The sequence below is a fragment of the Phoxinus phoxinus genome (assembly GCF_949152265.1).
Source record: "Phoxinus phoxinus genome assembly, chromosome: 4".
Lineage (NCBI taxonomy): Eukaryota > Metazoa > Chordata > Actinopteri > Cypriniformes > Leuciscidae > Phoxinus > Phoxinus phoxinus.
In genome coordinates, this window is record NC_136879.1 from 30,855,724 (window position 1) to 30,877,332 (window position 21,609).

Below are 21,609 nucleotides of genomic sequence, written 5' to 3' on the forward strand. Positions count from 1 at the left end.
AACATTGGTTAAAGGGATAGTTCAACCAGAAATGAACAATTTTAAGTTTGGAACAATTTGAGGGTGAGTAAATAAAGACAGAATTTTTCATTTTTGGGTGAACTATCCCTTTAATGCATTAACTAACATTAACTAGCAATCAATACATTTGTTACAGTATTTATTAATCTTTGTAAAGGTTATAGTTAACAAAATACAACTGTTCATTGTTAGTTCATGTTAGCTCAGGTCCATTAAATAATATTAACGGACACAACTTTTAATTTTAATAATCTATTAGTAAATGTTGGAATTAACTGTTGAAATTTATATTAAGATTAATAATTAATTTAAATTTATTTTTCATTGTTAGCTTGTGTTAACTAATTGTTAACAAATGGAACCTGCCCTATATGCTTAAAACAAGAAAATATCTGAACATTATTTTAAACGAATCACTTTGAATAAAAATTTTCTTACACACCATTGACATGTTTTCTTATTTTAAGCATACACTCAATTTTTTCAGACAAGACTTAATATATTTAGTGATTTTGCCTCTCAAGTAAATGCATCTTGATTTAAGAATGTTTAGACATACTGGAAAACAAGACAAACATATTGAGTGACAAATTCATTTTTGCAATGCAGCATCTCCAGATTTTTCGAGTGCAAGATAAATGATAATACTGTAAATCATACATTTTAACATATGCTTTGCTGACTAATCACATGCTGAGTGACAGTGAACATGTCTCAACATGCCTTTCACATATGATGCGTCAAACTAAAAGGGCTGAGGCTAACAGGCATGGATGAGCCCTTCTCCAGTGTCACTCTGGTCACTTTAGCGTTGGAGAACAGCATGATTGTGGTTGTCAGTTTCCATAAGTTGTCATGATGTGATTTAATGGGAATGCTAGCCTACCTCTAGGTACAGTAATAAGGTTCAAGCACCATTTATTCACTTATATGCAATACTCCACAGACATGATGTCCTTCATTAACAGCTTGCTTTGGCTAGAGTAGACTTTCAATAATCCAACTCTGCATTTTCTATTCTTGTTTTTATGTAGCCTATCAGAGTTTACACACCATAGGGATGAAGCTTGAACTAGAGCAGAGGCTGAATATCACAACAGCGGATATTTGATTAGATTTAAATAGTTCTAGTAATTGAATGTGAAAGCAGAAATATATTGCTATGAGAAATGATTAGCCAACAAACACTACACTGATACCACAGTATTTTATCAGAGGAAAATGCATGGTAGGCAGCCTACTTTGTGAGACTAAATGATTACTATATACTAATATATTAAATAGGCCTATAAAACAATAATAAATAACATAGGCTATAATAAACAATAATATACATGATATACCCATATAGAATACAGATCTACTCGGAAAATTACATCCAACATAGTTGGCGATAAAACATGTCTCCTTATAAGGGAAAGTCTAGTTAATGTAATAGTTTTATTATTGATATTCCTAAATTATTAGGCCACAATAACAAACAGCCGACCTTATTAGATATTTTAAATTAATTAGCTATCCAAACATGTCATATGACGCTACCGGTGTTGTTGTTTTTTTTGTTTTTTATAGTAAAGAGAAGGCTACGTTTAGTACACTGTGGGGCTTGATGGCGTGCAGTGTCTGAAACGTCAATAACAGCCAGCGAAACAGTATGGCAATCAGGGGGTAATTAATAAAAAAATAAAATAATGCAACAATAACAAATACAAAAAACAGGACAATAATACACAATACTAAACAATACAAAGGGTTACATTACAAAAAAACATAAAGAATAATAAACTAGCTTAAATGATTGGCACTTCCGGAAGGGAAAGCCATAAATATGATCAGGTGCATGTCGATGAGCATGATATGATATATAAAAGTGGGCGGGCAGGTATATGTTCTAAATGTACGTTTTCTCTTTCTCTCATATATTTCACTCGTCGTAATATATACTTTAATTTAAAGTCCGTTACTCAACGTCATTTCCTGGTGTAAAACTTATTTAAATATATGCCGCATCTGAGCCAGATCGTACACATCGTTGTCACGTGGTACCTGGTACTTTTATCAGCGCTGTATGACAGGCTAAGTAGATGGACCAATCATAAACGTTTGTAATTAGTAGATAGAAAGAAATCTTGTAATTGTTTTACAGAGGTCGTCGTGCCGATGTCCAATATCATCTCATGCACATGCAGTTCCTTGGAACTCGTGAAATTAAACGATACTCTTTAGAATACCTATATCTGGTGCCAGACACAAAACACGAATCTGTGGGCTCCCTGAGCTTCCATGCGCCTCTGCAGGTAACGTAGTGCGTGTAACATGTGACTCCCAATGACCCCGACGCAAAATGATGATGTGATTTTATGTTGACGTCTCAGCGTTCAGGTAATCCAGTGTTGCCAGACGTACGATAATTATCGTATTTGTACGATAATTTTGACCTCTGTACGATGTACGATCAATAATGAAAAAAATCCCATAAGGTACGATAATTTCAGAATTGCCCGCAAATTAGTTAAAAAATCTCCCGGAATCTAGATCGAGCAAGCAAGAGCGCGCATGTGTAGCGCGTGCACAGCAGAGAAAGGAGACCTTGCGTGTGTGTGCTAGACTAGTGTCATTACTGTATATGGCTAGTGTGCGTGTGTGCCTCACGAAGCGCATGTAAGGACCAATTTTTTGTTAGAGTCTATGGTAAGGACCCAACCAAGCAAATTATTCAGACCCCCCCCCCCCCCCCCCCCCCCAACCCCCAACCCCCAACCCCCTCCCCCGTTGGAGAATTCTGCGCATGTTTTCATCGTGTACGATAATTTTCTTCCAAATACGATAATTCTGAGCTTCTGGTACGATACTTGGACATTTCCAATCTGGCAACACTGAGGTAATCTGTACGTTAGTTAGTTTCAGAGATAATTCCCTGCAAATTTAGCATCGCACAATCTTGCTGATAATCATTATCGTACGGTTCAGTTCGAATGTTTCAGTCGTCATGCACACTTGCGCAACCACAAGTGTGGTTACTGAGTCAACTTTACAGGAGAAGAATAAACATATTTTACAACCTTAGGCCTATAGCCTAGTAAAATAGTTATAAAATTGATTTGTTTTTGAACTCAAGCGTTTCCTAGAGCTTAAAAAAAAAAGATTTAGAATGTTCTCTTTGATGCACATAACTTTGTAAAGCAGCAGGTTTACATAATCACAATTTTCTTAATGTGCTGGTTATGTAACGCTGTACATCAGATGTTAACTGAACTAATTATTCAGACTATTTGTTGTCATGTTTATTCTATTGCTGTAATTGAAGTCATGCCCAGCAGTTGACAAGACAACTGATAAAACTGATTGAAATGATTCGATTCATCGTGGTGAATCAAAATCATAACTAGCACTGCAAACAATTACCCACCTTCAGGAATTATGTAAGAGATCCTCCTCCTAAAAAATCTAATTAGAAAAGACGAATTAGCGACAACATTGCAATTGAAATAAACTAAAAAAAATTATTGTAAGTTTTTCAACAAAAGTGTACACATTTCTGCTTATAAACCTTCCGGCTTTCTTGCCTGTGGCTTCTGTTGTCAGTGTATTACCCTAAATGCATTTGGCGGACAAAGGCTAAATTCTGTTCTCTGTTAATTACCTCAGAGTTATGTATGTTTGTTTAAGTTAAGTATTTAAAAAAAAAATCATGATAACCTACAAAGTGAACTATAGTACTTGAGTAAAGTAAAACTTTCCCAAACTTATAAACTATAGCTATGATACTATACAACCCTGGGCATCAGCTATCAAAAGTAACAGGTGTGAAATTTAAATCTTTCAGGTAAATTTCATAGGAAATTAGGAATTCCTAATGTAAAAGGGGTTTAAAACGTTTTCCTTTTTTTCACTATTCTGTCCCCAATTCTTTCAATGCTTCTAACCTGTTCAACTTTGTTTTGTGAATTATTTCTCCTCATAGACTCACAGTCTAGACTGACTTTCTAGAATGTCTCGAGAACAGCTGGCCGTTCAGCAGGCCAGAAAGGCTTTCTTGACTGGAGGATCTAAACCCCTGGAGTACAGAATTAAGCAACTTAAAAACCTAAATCGATTCATTACAGAAAGAGCAACAGACATTACTAATGCCCTGAGAAAAGACCTCTATAAGGTGAATCAAAATTGCAATCTCTGCTTGTTTTATTTGGATTAATCTTTGTATTGAACGTAATGGCTGTGTTTTTATAGAGTGAAAATGCAACACAGATGTTTGAGATTATTGGCTTGGAGGGAGAAATCAATCTGGCTGTCAGCAATCTGACTGAGTGGGCAGCTCCTCGTCCTGTGAATAAAACCCTTCTCACCATCTCAGATGAAGTGTTCATACAGCCAGAACCTCTTGGTGTCGTGCTCATCATTGGGGCATGGAACTATCCAATAGCAGTTACCCTGCAACCTCTTGTGGGTGCCATCGCTGCAGGTAAAACATAAATCCACCTTTTTTTGACATTATCTTCAGTGTCGTGATTATTGGTCTCCCTGTAGTTTTCCACCAAAATAAAAGATCTATTGATTCTATTATTAATATAGTATGTAGTCATTTTCAATGGGGAATGAGGTTTTTCTTCTATTGTCATTAGCTTATATGCTGTGTGGAGATCAGTCCCAACCATTCACTAATATTCTCTTTCTCATCGGATCTGTAAACTGGCTCTGAAATGTTTGATTCTGTAGGTAATGCTGCAGTGGTGAAACCATCAGAAGTGAGCTCTCACACAGCCAAAGTTATGGAGCTCCTGTCTCTCTACCTGGACCCTGTAATGCTTCATTCAGTGACTCCTTTAAAATATCTTGTTTTAATTTTACTTGCTTAATTTACTCTCTCTATTAATGTGTTCAGGAGATGTATCAAGTGGTGACAGGAGGGGTTCCAGAGACCCAGGAGCTGCTGAAGCAGCGTTTCGACCACATCTTCTACACTGGGAACAGCACTGTGGGGAAACTGGTTATGGAAGCGGCAGCTCGTCATCTCACACCAGTGACTCTAGAACTGGGTGGGAAAAGCCCTTGTTATATTGACAAGAACTGTGACATCAGAATTGCCTGCCGGTGAGTTTTCCATGAGTTATATAAAGTTAAGTAATTATATAGTATTTTAGAAAAAGCCAAGGTGAGCTTGAGAATAGTCAAGTTTGATCCCTACTTGGTGTATGTGATAACTAATTAAGAAATAATAATCAACAAATTTATTCAACTATATTCTTACACCATTAGTCGCATTACTTGGGGAAAGTATATAAACTGTGGCCAGACCTGCATTGCACCGGATTACATCCTCTGTGAATCCAGTATCCAAGACAAAGTGATTAATGAGATCCAAAAATGCATCCAGGTATGTATGTAGATGCTATTGCTCTTTTGACAATGTTATGTATGCTTACATGCGCACATTTTTGTCAGTCCGAAGGAATCCAATCTGATATCAGATTCTCAGTTGTTTACATGTGCCCTAAACTTTGATAAACTCATATTCGTTTACATGTATTTCAAACAAAACTTCCGCGCAGTCAGTGCCCAGTCAATAGCGTTCAGAACTGGAAAAAAACGTTGCGATAATGTCACTGAAGCTTCTGTGAGCATAACTGCCATTTTTGCCTTAATGACATTTGTGTTAGACAAGCTTTTTTAGTAAATTCAGATCTTCAATCTCCCCTGACCAATTCATAAAACGAAGGAGGAAATAAACATTTGCCCGTGTGTAAGATGTAAAAACGAATGCAAACATGCGCATCACTGCACAGTTGAATCTGAGAAAATGGTTCCGTTTACATGCAGCCAAATAATCTGTTAGTAATCAGTAACTACTGTCTCATTTACTTGCAGGAGTTTTATACGAAAGACCCCAAGACCTTTGCAGACTACGGACGGATTATTAATCAACGGCATTTTAAGAGGATAATGGCACTTCTTGAGGGTAGCACAGTGGTAATTGGAGGAGACAGTGATGAATCGGAATGTTATATCGGTATGTACCCATTTAGCAGAAGCTAAGGAAATATGTTATGCTGTCATGACCATGCGTTTATTTTTCCCGTGTGCTTCAGCTCCTACTGTTTTGAGGGATGTGGCGTCAGGATCCAAAGTGATGCAGGAAGAGATCTTTGGGCCAATTCTGCCCATCATCACTGTCAATGGTTTAAATGAAGCCATTCAGTTCATCAACGAACGAGAAAAGCCATTAGCGCTCTATGTTTTTTCTTCCAGTAGTAAGGTAGGAAGAGGGATGCATTATTTCCACCTCCTGTAAAACGGCAAACAAACAATTTATATTTTCTCACAGGTCATTAAACGGATGATATCAGAGACGTCTAGTGGAGCGCTCTTAGCCAATGACTGTCTGGTGCATTTTACCATAAGTGATTTGCCTTTTGGTGGGGTTGGTGAGTATCTTTATTCATTTTCATGGTTCAAGTCAGCTGTAAAAATGTACACAGGCAATGGATTTATTGTGTAATTGTAACAGGGAATAGTGGAACTGGTCGTTACCATGGCAAATATAGTTTTGATCAGCTGAGTCACCTTCGCAGCTGTCTTATTAAGAAGCTGAACATGGAGGGAGTGAATCAGATGCGCTACCCACCCCATACAACGGAGAAGTTACGCTGGGCCCGTGTTTTTCTCTTAAAGCAAGTAAATCTGGCTCGGTGGCGTCAGATTGCGCAGGTTGCTATGCTTGCTGCGCTGGCGGCCTTTGTGATGAAGGTGAGATTATCTCTATCTCTCTCTCTCTCTCTCTCTCTCTCTATCTATTGTAAAGGATTTTTTCCCTAAACTTAACTATCCTAAAATATTTATACTCTGGCGTGTCTCCTGTCGGCCAAGTCTAACCCTATACCCTAGCGTGTCTCCTGTCGACATCGGCTGGGTGCTACCTATACTCCAGCGAGTCTCCAGTCGACTACAGCTGAGTTCCCTATCTGTACTATAACTTCCCTAAACTGACCTGCTGTGCAGCAGTAATAACAGACAGACTTTCAGCAAATGCCTTTATTAGCAGCCGGGAGAGTCTTCGAGCAGTTCTCAGAGAAACTCTCCCAAGAAGAATCAAGGCCGGGAGTATCTCAGACAAATTCCATTGAGAAAGACCCACAGTACACAAGATTACAACAGTTTTTATAGTATAGAGGTATGGCATAAATGTCATGCTGCATTACATAATTTCCCCACTATTTGATTGGTTCTTCATATGCAAACCCTTCTGTTACTAGTTAAAGCAAACTTTGTTTTAAAGATTACTTCATTGTTAATCACAAGTTCTAACTTCGTCATCTGTCTAGTTTCAGTTCCCATATTCGTTATGTAGTCACACATACATTCAGCCTAAGTAGAGAACGTCTTAGTACATTGTGTTTCAGAGTGTTAGCTTTATTAGGCCTGAAAAGTAGTGTAATGTTAGATGTTAGTTAATATTAGTTCCCCATTGTCAGATCACTACGAGTGAGTCAGAGTGATTTTGACGAATGGGGATCTCTTGCGAGCCTATCTACTTCGAGTGAAACTAAACGAGCCAATGCAGATTGGCATGCGATAATTGCACCAGCTGCTGTGCATCGCGACGCGAGCATATAACGGTGCGTCGCATCCTTATCTTTCGCTTCGGAGCCAAATGAGTGCATGCTGTTCCTGTTCCTAAAGCATCGTTGGACATTTGAGTGTTGCTGTTCGAGTCTCTGCTGGAAGCTGCCTCCACGAGCTGGTGTTGGGGTGAAGGCGCATGCAGTGACGGTCGCGATTCTCCGAGAGTGTGCGCCTTGGATGAGAAAAAGCACCAGAGAGCAAATTCCTAAAAGAGCTTACACGATCTGACCCTGCGTCTTTTTCAATATGTCATTCAGATCGTGTGTTTCCGGATGTGGCCAATGTTTGACGGCCGACGGGCATGATCGCTGTATCGCGTGTTTGGGCTATAGGCACACTGAAATGGCGCTCATGGATGACTCATGTTCTCATTGCGGGAACATGACCGTAGCGGTCGAGACTCCGTTACCTCGAAAGAGGTGAAGCCCTTTCGCTTATTCCCCGATCTAGTCCTTCTGCTGACCAGCAGAAGAAGCCTACTTCGGTTAATCGCCTTAGTGATCAGTGAGACGTAACCCGCTAAGCCCCTTACTACTCAATAAAGGCCCCTTACTCCTCAATAAAGCTGCCCCCGGAGCCTCCAAAAGAGTCCCCTGCGGTCCCAGTCAGTTGCTGCATTGTAGGGTGAGCTAATGTCCTCTGGGGATGAAGACTCTGCTGCGCTGCCTCATCGGGTGCGCCAGCGTTGTCAGACCCAGGACGAGGAGCAGGTCTTGTTAGTTGCGCCATATTGGCCCAACCGGACCTGGTTCCCAGAATTCATGCTCCGAGTCGCGACAGTACCTCCTTGGCCCATTCCTCTGAGGAAGGACTTGCTTTCTCAGAGACGGGGCACTCTATGGCACCCACGTCCAGACCTCTGGAAACTCCATGTCTGGTCCCTGGACGGGTCGCGGAGGTTCTAGGTGACCTACCCCAGGCGGTGGTAGACACCATCACTTCTGCTAGAGCCCCCTCAACGAGGCGCCTCTATGCTCTGAATTGGAACCTGTTCGTTGTATGGTGTTCTTCCCACCGGGAAGACCCCTGAAGATGTCCGATCAGGGTCGTACTTTCTTTTCTGCAAGATGGGTTGGAGCGAAGGCTGTCTCCCTCCGCCCTCAAAGTCTATGTTGCCGCTATTGCCGCACATCACGATGCAGTTGAAAGGAAGTCACTGGGAAAGCAGGTTCCTGAGGGGAACGAGGAGACTGAATCGGCCTCGGCCTCTATATTATATATATATATATATAAACGGTAGTCAACATTGGATCAAAAAAGTTAAAGTTGAGAATGGGTATTGTTAGAAATTCATGTATAACTTTGAACGTTTTTGATCCATTTTAAATATTTATTATGTAATGTTGTAAAATATATTTTACAATTTAAATTAATGGTTTTCGATTTGAATATACTTTCAAATAAAAAGTTTGAATTTACAAAGCTGAATTGTCATCAGCCATTACTTCATTCTTCAGTGTCACACGATCCTTCAGAAATCATTCTAATATGCTGATTTATTATCAATGTTGGAAACAGTTGTGCTGCTAATATTTTTTTATAACCTGTGATACTTTTTTGGGATTATTTGATGAATACAATTTTTAATTGAAAATTGCAGCATAGTGACTTTTTTTGATGTTTTTATTCTTAGTTAATAATGGCCTTCAAATAATGGTTTTATTTTTCTTAAGCAGATTGTAAAATAGAGACACTTGCTCTTTAGTCATGAATGTCATGCCTTGAATTGTCTTCTTAATTTCACATAAATTTTTTTACAATATTTCATTTGTTTTGTGCTTTGCAGAGGTTCTTAAGATGACGAATGAAGGACAACCTAAAGATTGTCTTTTTGACCCGGGGATGTTGTTGATGAATACATTTTTCCATGTTAGTTTATCTATCACTTACAACTTCGACAGAAGAGCATAATATTGTAGGCCTACGCCCTTTCCAGATAATTCATTTTTACTTGGAGTTCTGTTAATAAGTAAGCAATCATAATTGTGTAAAATACTATTGTCAGTGTTTCATACTAGCTTTGATTTAATTGGTGATAAGCATTATGTAATAAAGGAAAAAGCCTAAATCAGAGTTCTATGCCTTGTGTAACCATCTGAATTATTTACATTTTTAATAATTAAAGTTGCAATATTGCCCCACGTTCTCCTGTTAATAGTAGCCTAAAATGTTGTGCGTCATGTTGAATAAACACAATTGAAACCGTTACAACCACTTTTGTAGCCATTCTTTAAAAGAGGTGGTGATTTTTCCAAGTGGGCGTGTGTCGCGTGGGGTTAGCCGCACCGATGCGCCGCCCTCTGATGTAATGAACATTGGTGATCATATAAATGCGGTTGTTTTGATAATATGATAGTCTCCCTCGACGTCACTGCACCGGAGCCGATTCAGCACCGTTACGAACGATTGTATGTAAGTATTAGACAGATATGAAGTTGGTTTATCTTTCCCGAATGTTGGCATGACCTTTACAAACAGATTCTCCAATGTTTTGTACATTTAAATTACTGTATGCACGCGATCGACCGTATAAATGTGAAAAAAATATGCTTTTAGTCGAGTTTGTATCTACGTAAACACGCAGCGAACTTTAAATCCTTTAAATTCCACCGGTAACGTTTGTGACTAACTTTACTTGTGAGTTTGAGGAGTCTAAAAAGAGGTGTTAAACCTTGCATGACCAGAGCTGTTTGCCAACGATTTGTAAAAGCTCCATAAAGCATGTCGCTACTACACAAATTCGTCCATATCATATACTTAAAGGCTCTTTTTTAATATATATTTTTTAGAATAACTATTATCAGTCAGGATCACAATACAGAAGAAAATAAGTTACGCTTGTCCGTACGCTTGTGAACCATCATTGTTGCCACACACACACATAGGGCTACTACATATATCAGTGTGGTGGTGGTGGTTTAAACTGAGGAAAAGTCCTCACATTTTAACCCTGGGCAAACTTGTGTGAATAAGTAAGCAAAATATGGGGAAAGGAGATTGGTTTTAAATATTAAAAAGGAAATAATCATTTATTTTTAAACTTCCCAGGTGAAAAGGAAATATATTTAAATTGTGCTTATTGATATAGCCTACTTAATGTATTTTAAGTGTATTGTGTTAAATTTGTTATTTCGAGACAACTTCAAGTATACTAAGTGTAGCCTAGGCTACTTTTAAGTAAGCATTAAGGTACGAGAGGCTGTGCATATCGTGAATAAGTCACGGCTGAAGGGCGTTGTTAGGCACAATGCGAACCCTGTCATGTTACAGCGGTTAACGTCAGTATTCCACGTGCAAGTCATATTAGCAAATGCATAGCAGACCTATCCACCTAGGAAAAAAACTAAACAGTGAGCTATTTATTTATAGCCTGGTTCTACCAGACTCTCATACATTTCATACATAGAGTCTGGCCTCTCTCCATTGACAAGCGTTAACTTCCTTGAAGATGGGTCCTCTGTTGAAGTTTAAAACTATTGGATCTGCCCAGAGCCACTTTGTATCTGCCATAACCAATCGCTAACGTTTGGTTGTGACGTATGACGACTCAAACTAGCGCACAACCTCAACGTCATCGTTCTCAGCCACTCCCTCTGTTCGCTGATTGGACCGGTTAAAAATTGACTGGAGAAAACCCATAGACAGTCACAGTATATAAGATGGACACAGCGACCCCATAGATTTCAACGGAGAAAAGTGAAGCCCATTTGAAGCACTCACTTCCTGATCACCAGGCGAACTGCGCAGACTCAAACTGAGCTTGACGACGCAGATGTGACGTGGGTCTTCTAGTAGCTGTGCCGAGGGAAATCTGAATCATTCCCTTCCGAATCTCGCAGAGACGGAGAGCGTGATTATTAGTTGTCAATGAGCTAGCAGCATGAGCAACTTTATGAATCTCTATGTGCTTCTCCCTTGACTTTATGCCTCCACGTCCCCCCGATTGCTTGCGAGCTTCTCCGCCTGTCTATACGGTAATTTCTCTACAGTGCGACAGAGAGTCGCGTGGGTATGACGCAATCGTTAGCCTATTTTTTACAATAACGGCTTCTACGAAGTCATAACGTAAGCTACAAAGTAATGGAGCCTTTTATACATTGTCGTGTTTCTTTATAAATAAATAATGGACAAATGGAGTCTTTGGACGCTTCAGATGTAAAGTTATTCGCTGTCAAAGTGACGCAAAAATGAATGGGAGTCAGTGGAGTGCTAACAGCAGGTGAAGTTCTGCTACAATGGCGGCGCCCGCGGAGGCTTCAGTTTCCGGCGGATGGATTACCCCCTTGAGAAAACCCAAGAATACACCACAATCCCAGACGTAGTTCTGAAGGAAAATGAAAATTGAGCGGAAGCACGTAGAGGGTGGAGCCAGGCTAATTTATTTATGCAAACAGCAATTAAAACTTACCAGTAACTTCTGAGGCAGTATCTTCATCTCTTCGAGTCTGCTTCGACAGTTTTAAAAAAAAATGCATTATTGAAAAGCTTGGCTCTGATTGGTCAAATTGAATGTAGCTGAACTGAAAAAGACGTGATGACTTTGTGCCAAAAATACGACTCTGGCAAAGACAAGTAGCGTTAATTAAAAGGGGTGGTAAAATGCCATTTTCACAAGATGTAAAATAAATCTCTGATGTCCCCAGTACACTGGCATTCATCCATCATGCTGCTATGAGCTTTCATTTTTCATGAAAAAGTTCCTTGGTTCTTTCAATACAATACAGCCGAAATTAAATAGTAAAATGCACATAGAAATAGAGAGACTGGATCTTGTGAAACTGTAGATTTCAATTAGGTATGTCTGATAATGTGGACACTGTGGTGACTTTAATTAATTTAAAAATACAGTAAAAAATGCACTTCATACATATAATAGAAGATTTGTACATCTTCTTTGATAAGCATGTTGTTATGTTCTGAATTTAAATTCGTTTTGACAAGTTTTCAGTTTTTAGTTGAAAACGTGTTAAAGGGGTGGTAAAATGCCCTTTTCACAAGATGTCAAATAAATCTCTGTCCCCAGTGTGTGTGTGTGTGTGTGTGTGAAGTTTTAGCACAAAATACCCTACAGATATTTTGATATAGCATGTTAAAGTTGTCACTTTTTGAGGGTTTGCAAAAACGCACCATTTGTGCCTGGCCCTTTAAATGCAAATGAGCTGCCTTTAATGTTAAAACGGAGTCAGACAAAGATGGAGAGACTCAAGAAGTGACAACATCTGTCTGTCTGTCTGTCTGTCTGTCTGCAATATTGCTCAATATACCTCGCTCTTACATTTAACCAGTATAATCAGTACTTTCACTGGACCTGTTTGAGATCACAAGCTTCCATTACCCCATGACTTTAGGAGCACTGAAACTTAACCTAGGGGAAAGTCATATGGAGGTTGTCTTTGCCTCTCTCCAACATTCCAGTGCTTTTCCTTTAACCAGAGCCTGAAACCCAAAGCTACAACAGAAGCAGTTCCTCTATCCGTCACATATTAAGACCAGTCCTCCCTCCGTTTCAGTGTAACTCATTGCCCATCCCTTCTAAGAGACAAGATGATAGACTTTGGACCTCACTGGCAATGCAGTCTGTGGTTCCACATAATATTGAAATAGTAGGTGGTGCAGTTGATGAGGATTGTGGTGCGGATAGAGTGAGACTTAGCTGATGCATCTTATATAACAAGATTTTGGTATTTTTGCATCCTCCAGTAGCCATCTTTGACACAAACCAAAATGTACAAAATTTTGTCAAATCAAATGCGAGCCAGATTGTCCTTTTGAAGAGCTTAGGCTGTTGGGAAATATTTGAAATATCGCCACGGTGAACCTCGTAGGCAGAGCAGGAGCAAAGGATGCACCAGCAAACACACACAACAATGACAAAGTTAATGTTATGCGGTACTATTTCCTGCTTCCCAAGCCAAGAATTCACCCCAGTTTGGAGCTTCTCTTTATACAGTCCCGCTTTATTCAGTGCTGGTCTTAGATGTGGCACCAATTGTGGTTTCTTGATGCACTTTCCCCGACAATCAACAGGAACAAGAAGGTGTTGTCCTTGTTCATTTGCACGATATTCTAATTTTTCGAGTTTCACCTATTGCACTTCCCTGTTGGATGTTTATTGATTTTAAAGGGGGGGTACAATGGTGTTTCATATATTCAGAGTTGTTTACAGTGTTAAAGAGATAGATTCTCATGCTAATAATGGCCAAAGTTTGAAAAGTTATTTTGAACGAATAACAGAGAATTTCTGTGCTGAAAATCATACTTCCGGGTTGCAACACGTTTCGGCTGGTTTTTTTCTATCGTAGATCTAATGACGTAGACCAGAGTGGAACTCCTTATATGAGCATTGCTCTCGGAAAAGCGCGTTCACGCACACGTCGACCAGAGGAGAGAAAGACCGCGCTCATCGACGCGCTACTACCGGAAATCATCATCAGCAGCGCTAAATAGGAATGGTTGATGTCAAGAATGTCTCCAAAAAAGTGTGTTTTGGGATGTGAGGGAAAGTTTACCTTGTTCAGCTTCCTAAGAACCCAGTGTTACTGGAACAGTGGATGCAGTTTGTATGTTGTGGATGCTCCCGCTTGACTCTATAGCTCCGCCCACGCCCCGAATCAAGGACCTCGGCTTTTTCCGGATAGAATCGGAAAGCTGTATTTTTATTTTATAAATATAATGAAACTAAAGACTTTTTGGAGATATGAAGGACACACTATTACTCTATAGGTACTCAAGATTAACATGAGATTGACTGAAACTAAGTATTTTACCCCCCCTTTAAGTAAGTTGGTATTTAATCCTGTGTGTCTTATGCAAAGTTTAAAAATTAATGATTATTATTTCCTTCTTAATATTTAAACCCAATCTCATTTCCCCACATTTTGCTTACTTATTCAGTTTACCCAGGCTTAAAATGTGAGGACTTTTCCTCATTTTAAACCACCACACACCACTGAAATATATATATATATATATATATATATATATATATATATATATATATGTTATATGTAAACGTTATATATATATAACGTTTACAATCACTTCTCAAAGTCCTCTTGAAACCACAGAACCTTATATTTTGCAGCCTTCTACACAGCCCCTGTAGGAGAAACTAGCCAATGGAGATAATTTTGCCAGTGTGTCTATCTGAGGAGTAAAATACCTTTATTTCTGAACTGAAATGGCCAATGAAAACTCCACAAAAAAAACTTATTTAATGTTGACACTTTTATCAGCTTTGGAAGAATCCTGCTTTATATAGATTATCAGAATTGGCTATCCTCTATAATGCAAATCATATGTATTCTCTTTTCCCATTGCAATTTAGTTGACTTAAAGGGATACTTCACCGATTAGCATTAACCTTTGTATCAGTAAACCCGGTAGTATTTTCGAATGACCGTGCTCCCCTCGCTCATGTCCCCCTGAGACGTGAGATTTATGTATTTTTTGTCTGGAAAAAATCCTCAGATGACGCAAAAATTGTCATTTTGCGTCATCAGAGTTTTTTCTGGCCAGAGGCTAAAAACTACAGCCAGTAGTAGGAGCTAGTTCCACGTGTTTTCAACCCGCCCATAGAGGGTGGGATCTCACTCACAGAATGTACAAATAGTGTCAGACATCTTTTTTTTAAAGCTAAGCTAACAGGCCCTTTGCTCTGTGAAGAAAGAGTAGTAGGGGTGACCATACGTCCTCTTTTCCCCGGACATGTCCGGCCGTGACCTCGAGACCGCCCAAAATGTCCACTGTCGCCATTCACCATGCCTGCATGCACACCTTTTGTTTTAATCGGACTGAATTCATTCCGATTGGTGAATCTGAATGTAGTGTTTACATGAACGCTAAACAAGTGATCGGTTGATGTGCGTTTTAGAATTGCTAAGAAAATTCCTGTGTTTTCGTCTCGGTCGGGATCCGTGAGAAGCAGAATGCATGACCTGCATAGCTGTCACGTATGTGTCAGTGTCAAACAATAATGTAAACATAATGAATGACGACTGCAGAAAAAAAAGCCGAATCCCGAACACGCAGGGCGATCCCGAAATCACGACCGATAGCTACCTGTACGAGCCAATACAGCGAGGAACAGTTATGGATGATGGAGGAACAAGAGGCGGCCGGAGCAGATGCTGCAGCAGAAGAGGAAGAGCCCGGGCAGACTCGAGCTGGGGCGGACTAACTTGTCACGGAGATTCACGATAAAACGGCGTCTTTTCAGTTTCGAGTCAACTAGTAGCCTATTTGTATCAATTCTTCCGATACTGCCCTCTGTAACCGGTAGGCGTGGCTTGTGAGTGGCCTCGTAGGGCAGCGAAGCAAATGCATTCTGGGAGTTGTTGTCTTTCATCCGCATGAGCCAAAAATAAATTTTCTGGCTTTTCTCAGTCTAGAAGGCACCAACCTCTAAAAAAAATTCACATTTCTACTACATAAACGACCCAATTTAAATACACTTTCATCTTTCCAGCAGTGAAGTATCCCTTTAAAAAAAACTTTGCTCAAACCTATAGGAAAAGTGTAATTCAGGCCTGTACAAATGGAGAAGCAGGTTGTGGATGGGTTGAGGGAGGTCTTCCAGTCGGGCAGATCCAGACCCCTGCAGTACAGGAAACAGCAACTCAGAGCCCTACACAGGTTCATCACTGAACACCAAGCAGACATTGAACAATCTCTAAAACAAGACCTCCACAGGGTACAGCAGCCATCCTGAATTATCAATGTTTCCTTAAACTATAAAAATCATCCCTTTTAGGAACACTTTTAATCCTTATTGTCACTGTCATCAAACAGGATATATATACCACTTCAATCTTTGAGCTGATCGGCATTGAGAATGACATCAAGTTGGCAGAGAGTGACATGGCAGACTGGGCAGCTCCTCAGCATGTGAAGAAGAATCTCAACAGCGCACTTGATGAGGTGTACATAAAGCCAGAACCTTTGGGTGTTGTGCTGATAATTGGAACCTGGAACTACCCTTGGGCCATGATCCTGCAGCCCCTCGTCGGAGCCATTGCAGCTGGTACTAGGAGCTATTCTTATTACAGCCAACATGAAACTTTGTGTTCAGCCGTGCTACTTCCACAATGTAAACCACTTACAAAAAACAGAAGAAAATACTGGGCGAGACTTGATTTGGTCTATTGAGAATTAAGATAAAGAAAGTTCAGTCATGACAACTTTAATTGATAAGAATGGAGGTATAGGATTGATCTTGGAGGATTAGATATGCTCTGTTGCTACTGGCATGAGCTAAGTTTACTGCTGAAACTTACCCAGAATTACAGGGATTAGTATACATTCGTTTGCTGCTGTGAGGTAAAGTAGGGAGAACCCCCCGTTACAGATCTAGACAGGTGGTTCTGGGGAGGAGGAGGGCTAAAGGAAATTCTTATGGCCACAATACTGAGCTGGACGAGGTCGGGACGGAAATTAAAAAGGTTGCATAGATAGGAAAGAGAGACTGGAGCAAGTTACAATATTACATTTTGAAGGAAGATTCAAGATTATGCATGTGCATTTAGAAAGTAAATGGTGTCAGTTTTGATTTCATTATGACTTTTAATCTCTTTTAGCTCATTGAGAAGAATCACCAACACCAAATGAGATTCCACCCCCCACACAGTTTTCAATTTCTTCTTGTTATTTAGGCAATGCAGCTGTGGTGAAACCATCAGAGATGAGTGAGCACTCTGCTAGACTTATGAAAGAACTGCTTCCTCTTTATCTAGATAAGGTTTATAAACTCATTATGTTTTTATACCTTCAGTCTCATGTTTGTTGTAACTTCTTTGAGAACAGCATGACAAATTTTTGAATCATTTTAGGAGATGTATCAAGTGGTGACAGGAGGGGTTCCAGAGACCCAGGAGCTGCTGAAGCAGCGTTTCGACCACATCTTCTACACTGGGAACAGCACTGTGGGGAAACTGGTTATGGAAGTGGCAGCTCGTCATCTCACACCAGTGACTCTAGAACTGGGTGGGAAAAGCCCTTGTTATATTGACAAGAACTGTGACATTGCCGTGGCATGCCGGTATTATACAGTTTTATGTTAAAGGGATAGTTCAGCAAAAATACAAATTCTGTCATTTAGTCACCTTCATGTCATTTTAAACCTGTTTGAATTTTTGTTTCTATTCTGTGCAATACAAAATATTTTGAAAAATGTCAATAGGGTCCAGTTTTGTTTTGGACCCTATTGACTTTCATTTGAATTCTTCATGAGGGTGAGTAAATGATGACAGTATTTTTATTTTTACTTGCTCTTTAAATTCTAAGTAATTTAAAGCTTTTGGGAAACAGATAATCAGTTAAAATAACAGCTTTCCAAATGTCCACCTTTATATCAGACGAATAACCTGGGGGAAGTTTGCAAATTGTGGTCAGACATGCCTTGCACCTGACTACATTCTGTGTGAGCCAAGCATCCAGGATAGGATAGTTAAAGAGATTCAAAAAACACTGCAGGTGTGTACTTTTCTTTCTTTTGTATTAAATTGTGTTACATTGCCAAGATGGTAGTTAGACATGATCTAGAAACTTAACTCATTTCAGGAGTTCTACAAAGAGGACCCTAAAAGCTCCCCAGATTATTGCAGAATCATTAACACACGTCACTTCGACAGAGTATTATCTCTGATGAACGAATGTACAATTGCTCTTGGAGGAGAGAATGATCGCTCACAGTGTTACATAGGTAAGGGCAACTTTTGTTGCCGGTAATAAAAGATGGAAATTACTTATAAGTTGACTTTGATCAAGAAAATGTTTTAACTTTTTTTTCTTCCCCACCAGCTCCTACAGTTCTAAAGGATGTTTTGCCCCATTTCAAAATCATGCAAGAAGAAATCTTTGGACCGCTGCTGCCCATTATCACTGTTAATGACTTGAGTGAGGCCATCAATTTTATCAACAAAAGGGAAAAGCCTTTGGCGGTCTATGTGTTTTCCTCTGATAAAACGGTATTATTTTGATTACCAATGTTTTTTGGAAGGCAGACATTCACATTTCAAGTCAATTTCAATATCTCCAAGTTCATCTTTGTTCCATTTAGGCGATCAAACGAATGTTAACAGAAACCAGCAGTGGAGGAGTTACTGTTAATGATGTCTTGATGCATTATACTGTCAATAGCTTACCTTTTGGAGGTGTGGGTAAGCAAACCAATTACAAATCACTCAAGAAAAGTAATAATGGTAAAATAATGGTAAGGATGAATTTTGGATATACAACTGATTTAGAAACCATAATTTAAATTATATGTTATATATAATTAAGTGGTAAGATAATACATTTTTATTTTCTTATAATAAACATCTTAATGATTATATCTGTATGTAGGCTATAAGAAATCACTTACTGGCAGATATAAGAATATATTAAAATATAAGAAATTAGAAATCACTTATATCACTCAATTTTGGATAAAGATCAATGGAATATAGGCTACAACTATTGAATTAATTAAAAAAGAAACTATGTAGGTTAGGTTTATATATATATATATATATATATATATATATATATATATATAAAGAGAGAGAGAGACAGTGTTTAATTTCTTTTTAATGATATATTGACCTGTTTGTTTCAACCTCTCAACTTTTTTTCACTCTTTCTCTCCAAGGAAACAGTGGAATGGGCAAATATCATGGGAAACACACGTTTGACCAACTGAGTCACCATCGTTCCTGTGTCATCAGGTCTTTTGCTATGGAGAGTTTGAATGACGCCCGTTACCCTCCACTAACAGCAGCCCGACTGAGCAAGGCCAAGTTTTTCTTGCAGCATCAATTGTGCAGTTGTAATGGCGTGTGTGTGTGGGCTGTCATCGCCACCATATTGGCAATTGGCCTGCTTGTTGGCTTAATAGTTGTGCTGATTTAGGTAAAATGTTTTATAGCTTATACCATAGCATTGTTGAATTCTTGAATCTTATATGTTAACACACTTTCACGGGTGTTCATTAGGCTACTGTTTGAATTGCACCTACATTACAAGCATTTCTAAGCAATTAGATATTTATTTAGCGGAGGTTATTACACCAAAGAGCATAAACATGTTCCTATTTTGGGGGCCTGAAAACGCAAACTTTTAAAAACGGGATTCAGAAGTGCAAGTTTTTGTCAATGATACTGTTTTCGTCTCTGTGTAAACAAAACACATGAATTTGTGCGCATGCGTATTACAGTACGTGTTAAGTCTATAATTGCGTGGTGTTTCTTTACAATTTGACATCGCCAACTACTGGCCTGGCAGCATAATTAGTCATTTTCACAAATCCGTGTGAACGCTGGATCGTTTTGACAACGTTGTCGTCTGTACGCGAAAAACGCAAAGGAAAAGTTTTTAGTACATCGTTGTTGTGTAGGCTAGGCCTAAATGTACCCTTATTATTGAACATTTAAAAGACATCCATGGTTACAATTTTTGTATCACCATTTTGGGTATCTATACAGTTAGGCCTATATGTCATGGTCCATTGTCATTTATTATTCATGCATTCTTGTGGTTTTGTACAGTTTGTTCAGAAATGGTACGCGATTGAACTCTCTGTCACGGTTTGTCTATTCGGTTAATGAGTAGCCTATTTTCCAACAGACTGCCGTTTGGATCACGCTTTGCTTAATTACTGAATATTATTCCATTGCTCTAACAATGCGTCATTGTTTATAGTCAATGTTCCTTTCTACTTCCACAGAAGACTCCAGTTTGAAGCAATGGATCCCTCTGCATGCACTGCTGTTTATTTTGTCACTTCTGAATCATTTTGATAACTAATAGAACACTTTTATCGTTTTTATCATTTGTACAAATATTGAATATTTGTATCATTCTCATACAAAAGTGTTTAACTTGTACATTTACTTCCTATTTATCGATTTAAACAAACATTTTTAAATACTCTAAAAACACAAACTACATTTTAATCTTCTAAAATAAGTAATGAGATTTGTCTATATGGCTTTTTCTACTTCTGTTCAGAATTTGTGCTGTTGAACTGCTGAATTGTACAGAATCTGCACAGTTGCATCTTCTAAATGGGCAAGTTAGCGTTATTTCTGTCATGCAGCAGTACAATGCTTGCATTGTTCTCATTGTTCTCCAGCTTATCTTCTTTATGCAGTGGACGTTATGGAGAGCTTTAGCACATGAGCTTCCATGTTTATTTATTTCAATAAGCTTTTACTCAAAATGATGTCAACAAAGAAAATATTGTTTATTAACAAAAATGTTGATTGTATGTGATTCAGTGATGTTGCAAAACTGTTTTCTTAATGCTTTATTATAGTCTTGGAACAAATGTAACAGGCTTTCATAAAATTCAGAGCAAAATGCCAATGAATGATTATTGCTAATGCTACTGCTTTCCACTAAGCCACTGGTATTGGTAACACAGGAGTTAGTAGAAGTATTTGACCGGTACAAACTCCATGAACACAGATGTAAGATGCAAACAGTGTCTTTCTTTATTGTGCTCCAAATGAATAAACAATTAGCTTCCTGTGTCGTCTCATTCTTTCAAGTTGACACCAACAAATGAAGTCCAACCTTGCAGATAGCACACACATTGTCCATAGTCCATATTGTTCCTTGAACATTTACAAAAACTGTGCTTCCCAAAACATACATCTCCTTAAACAGGGGCCCTTAAAGGATTAATTCACTTCAGAATTGAAATTTTCTGATAATTTACTCACTCCCATGTCATCCATGATGCTCATAGCCTACATGTAATATATATTTTTTTGGTTGTTATGTGTGAATAAAGACTATTTCGTTGTTTCAGTTCGTTATTTGACTAATCAATGACAATAAAGTGTTTAGTATTAAACAAGTTTTTGACAGATTCCTAAAATATTTGTGTTTTCTCTTTATTATTACAGGTGGGCTAATAAATTTGTTAAGCATTGTATTAGAATATAAGGTATATATATGAGATATAAGGCCATTTATTTGTTACAA

At 38.7% G+C, this 21,609-nt stretch overlaps 2 protein-coding genes across 10 annotated transcripts; both read left to right on the forward strand.

Annotated features, from left to right (window-relative positions):
* The first annotated feature begins 1,821 nt into the window (after positions 1-1,821).
* Positions 1,822-10,053, forward strand: aldh3a2a (aldehyde dehydrogenase 3 family, member A2a). Of its 9 annotated transcripts, none has more exons than XM_079610581.1 (11): positions 1,822-1,903; positions 3,986-4,174; positions 4,252-4,483; positions 4,738-4,820; positions 4,904-5,112; positions 5,278-5,395; positions 5,887-6,028; positions 6,108-6,274; positions 6,344-6,443; positions 6,527-6,765; positions 9,428-10,053. In XM_079610581.1, exons 2-11 carry the CDS (start codon positions 4,013-4,015, stop codon positions 9,440-9,442), a joined length of 1,467 nt encoding a protein of 488 aa, XP_079466707.1. In that variant the 5' UTR covers positions 1,822-1,903; positions 3,986-4,012; the 3' UTR covers positions 9,443-10,053. The 9 variants fall into 9 exon arrangements, 5 of the variants coding, with proteins under 5 accessions (XP_079466707.1, XP_079466709.1, XP_079466705.1 ...); XR_013797348.1 differs by having other exon boundaries at positions 1,872-1,918; positions 6,591-6,765; positions 9,428-9,854; XR_013797349.1 differs by having other exon boundaries at positions 1,872-1,903; positions 6,591-6,765; positions 9,428-9,849.
* Positions 9,899-21,148, forward strand: aldh3a1 (aldehyde dehydrogenase 3 family, member A1). The gene is made up of 11 exons (XM_079610578.1): positions 9,899-10,053; positions 16,152-16,333; positions 16,432-16,663; positions 17,292-17,377; positions 17,469-17,677; positions 17,994-18,111; positions 18,199-18,340; positions 18,439-18,605; positions 18,698-18,797; positions 19,271-19,530; positions 20,345-21,148. The coding sequence occupies exons 2-10, from the start codon at positions 16,178-16,180 to the stop codon at positions 19,528-19,530; spliced, it is 1,470 nt and encodes a 489-aa protein (XP_079466704.1). The 5' UTR covers positions 9,899-10,053; positions 16,152-16,177; the 3' UTR covers positions 20,345-21,148.
* The last annotated feature ends 461 nt before the right edge of the window (positions 21,149-21,609 follow it).

What these genes read in the sequence shown, in the direction of transcription:
- aldh3a1 (XM_079610578.1), top strand. Translation starts at nt 16,178, where the DNA reads ATGGAGAAGCAGGTTGTGGATGGGTTGAGGGAGGTCTTCCAGTCGGGC. An exon ending in GACATTGCCGTGGCATGCCG is followed by an intron (nt 17,678 to 17,993) that starts GTATTATACAGT and finishes CCTTTATATCAG; the next exon opens with ACGAATAACCTGGGGGAAGT. An exon ending in TCGCTCACAGTGTTACATAG is followed by an intron (nt 18,341 to 18,438) that starts GTAAGGGCAACT and finishes CTTCCCCACCAG; the next exon opens with CTCCTACAGTTCTAAAGGAT.
- aldh3a2a (XM_079610581.1), top strand. Translation starts at nt 4,013, where the DNA reads ATGTCTCGAGAACAGCTGGCCGTTCAGCAGGCCAGAAAGGCTTTCTTG. An exon ending in TGAGAAAAGACCTCTATAAG is followed by an intron (nt 4,175 to 4,251) that starts GTGAATCAAAAT and finishes GTGTTTTTATAG; the next exon opens with AGTGAAAATGCAACACAGAT. An exon ending in TGTGGGTGCCATCGCTGCAG is followed by an intron (nt 4,484 to 4,737) that starts GTAAAACATAAA and finishes TTGATTCTGTAG; the next exon opens with GTAATGCTGCAGTGGTGAAA.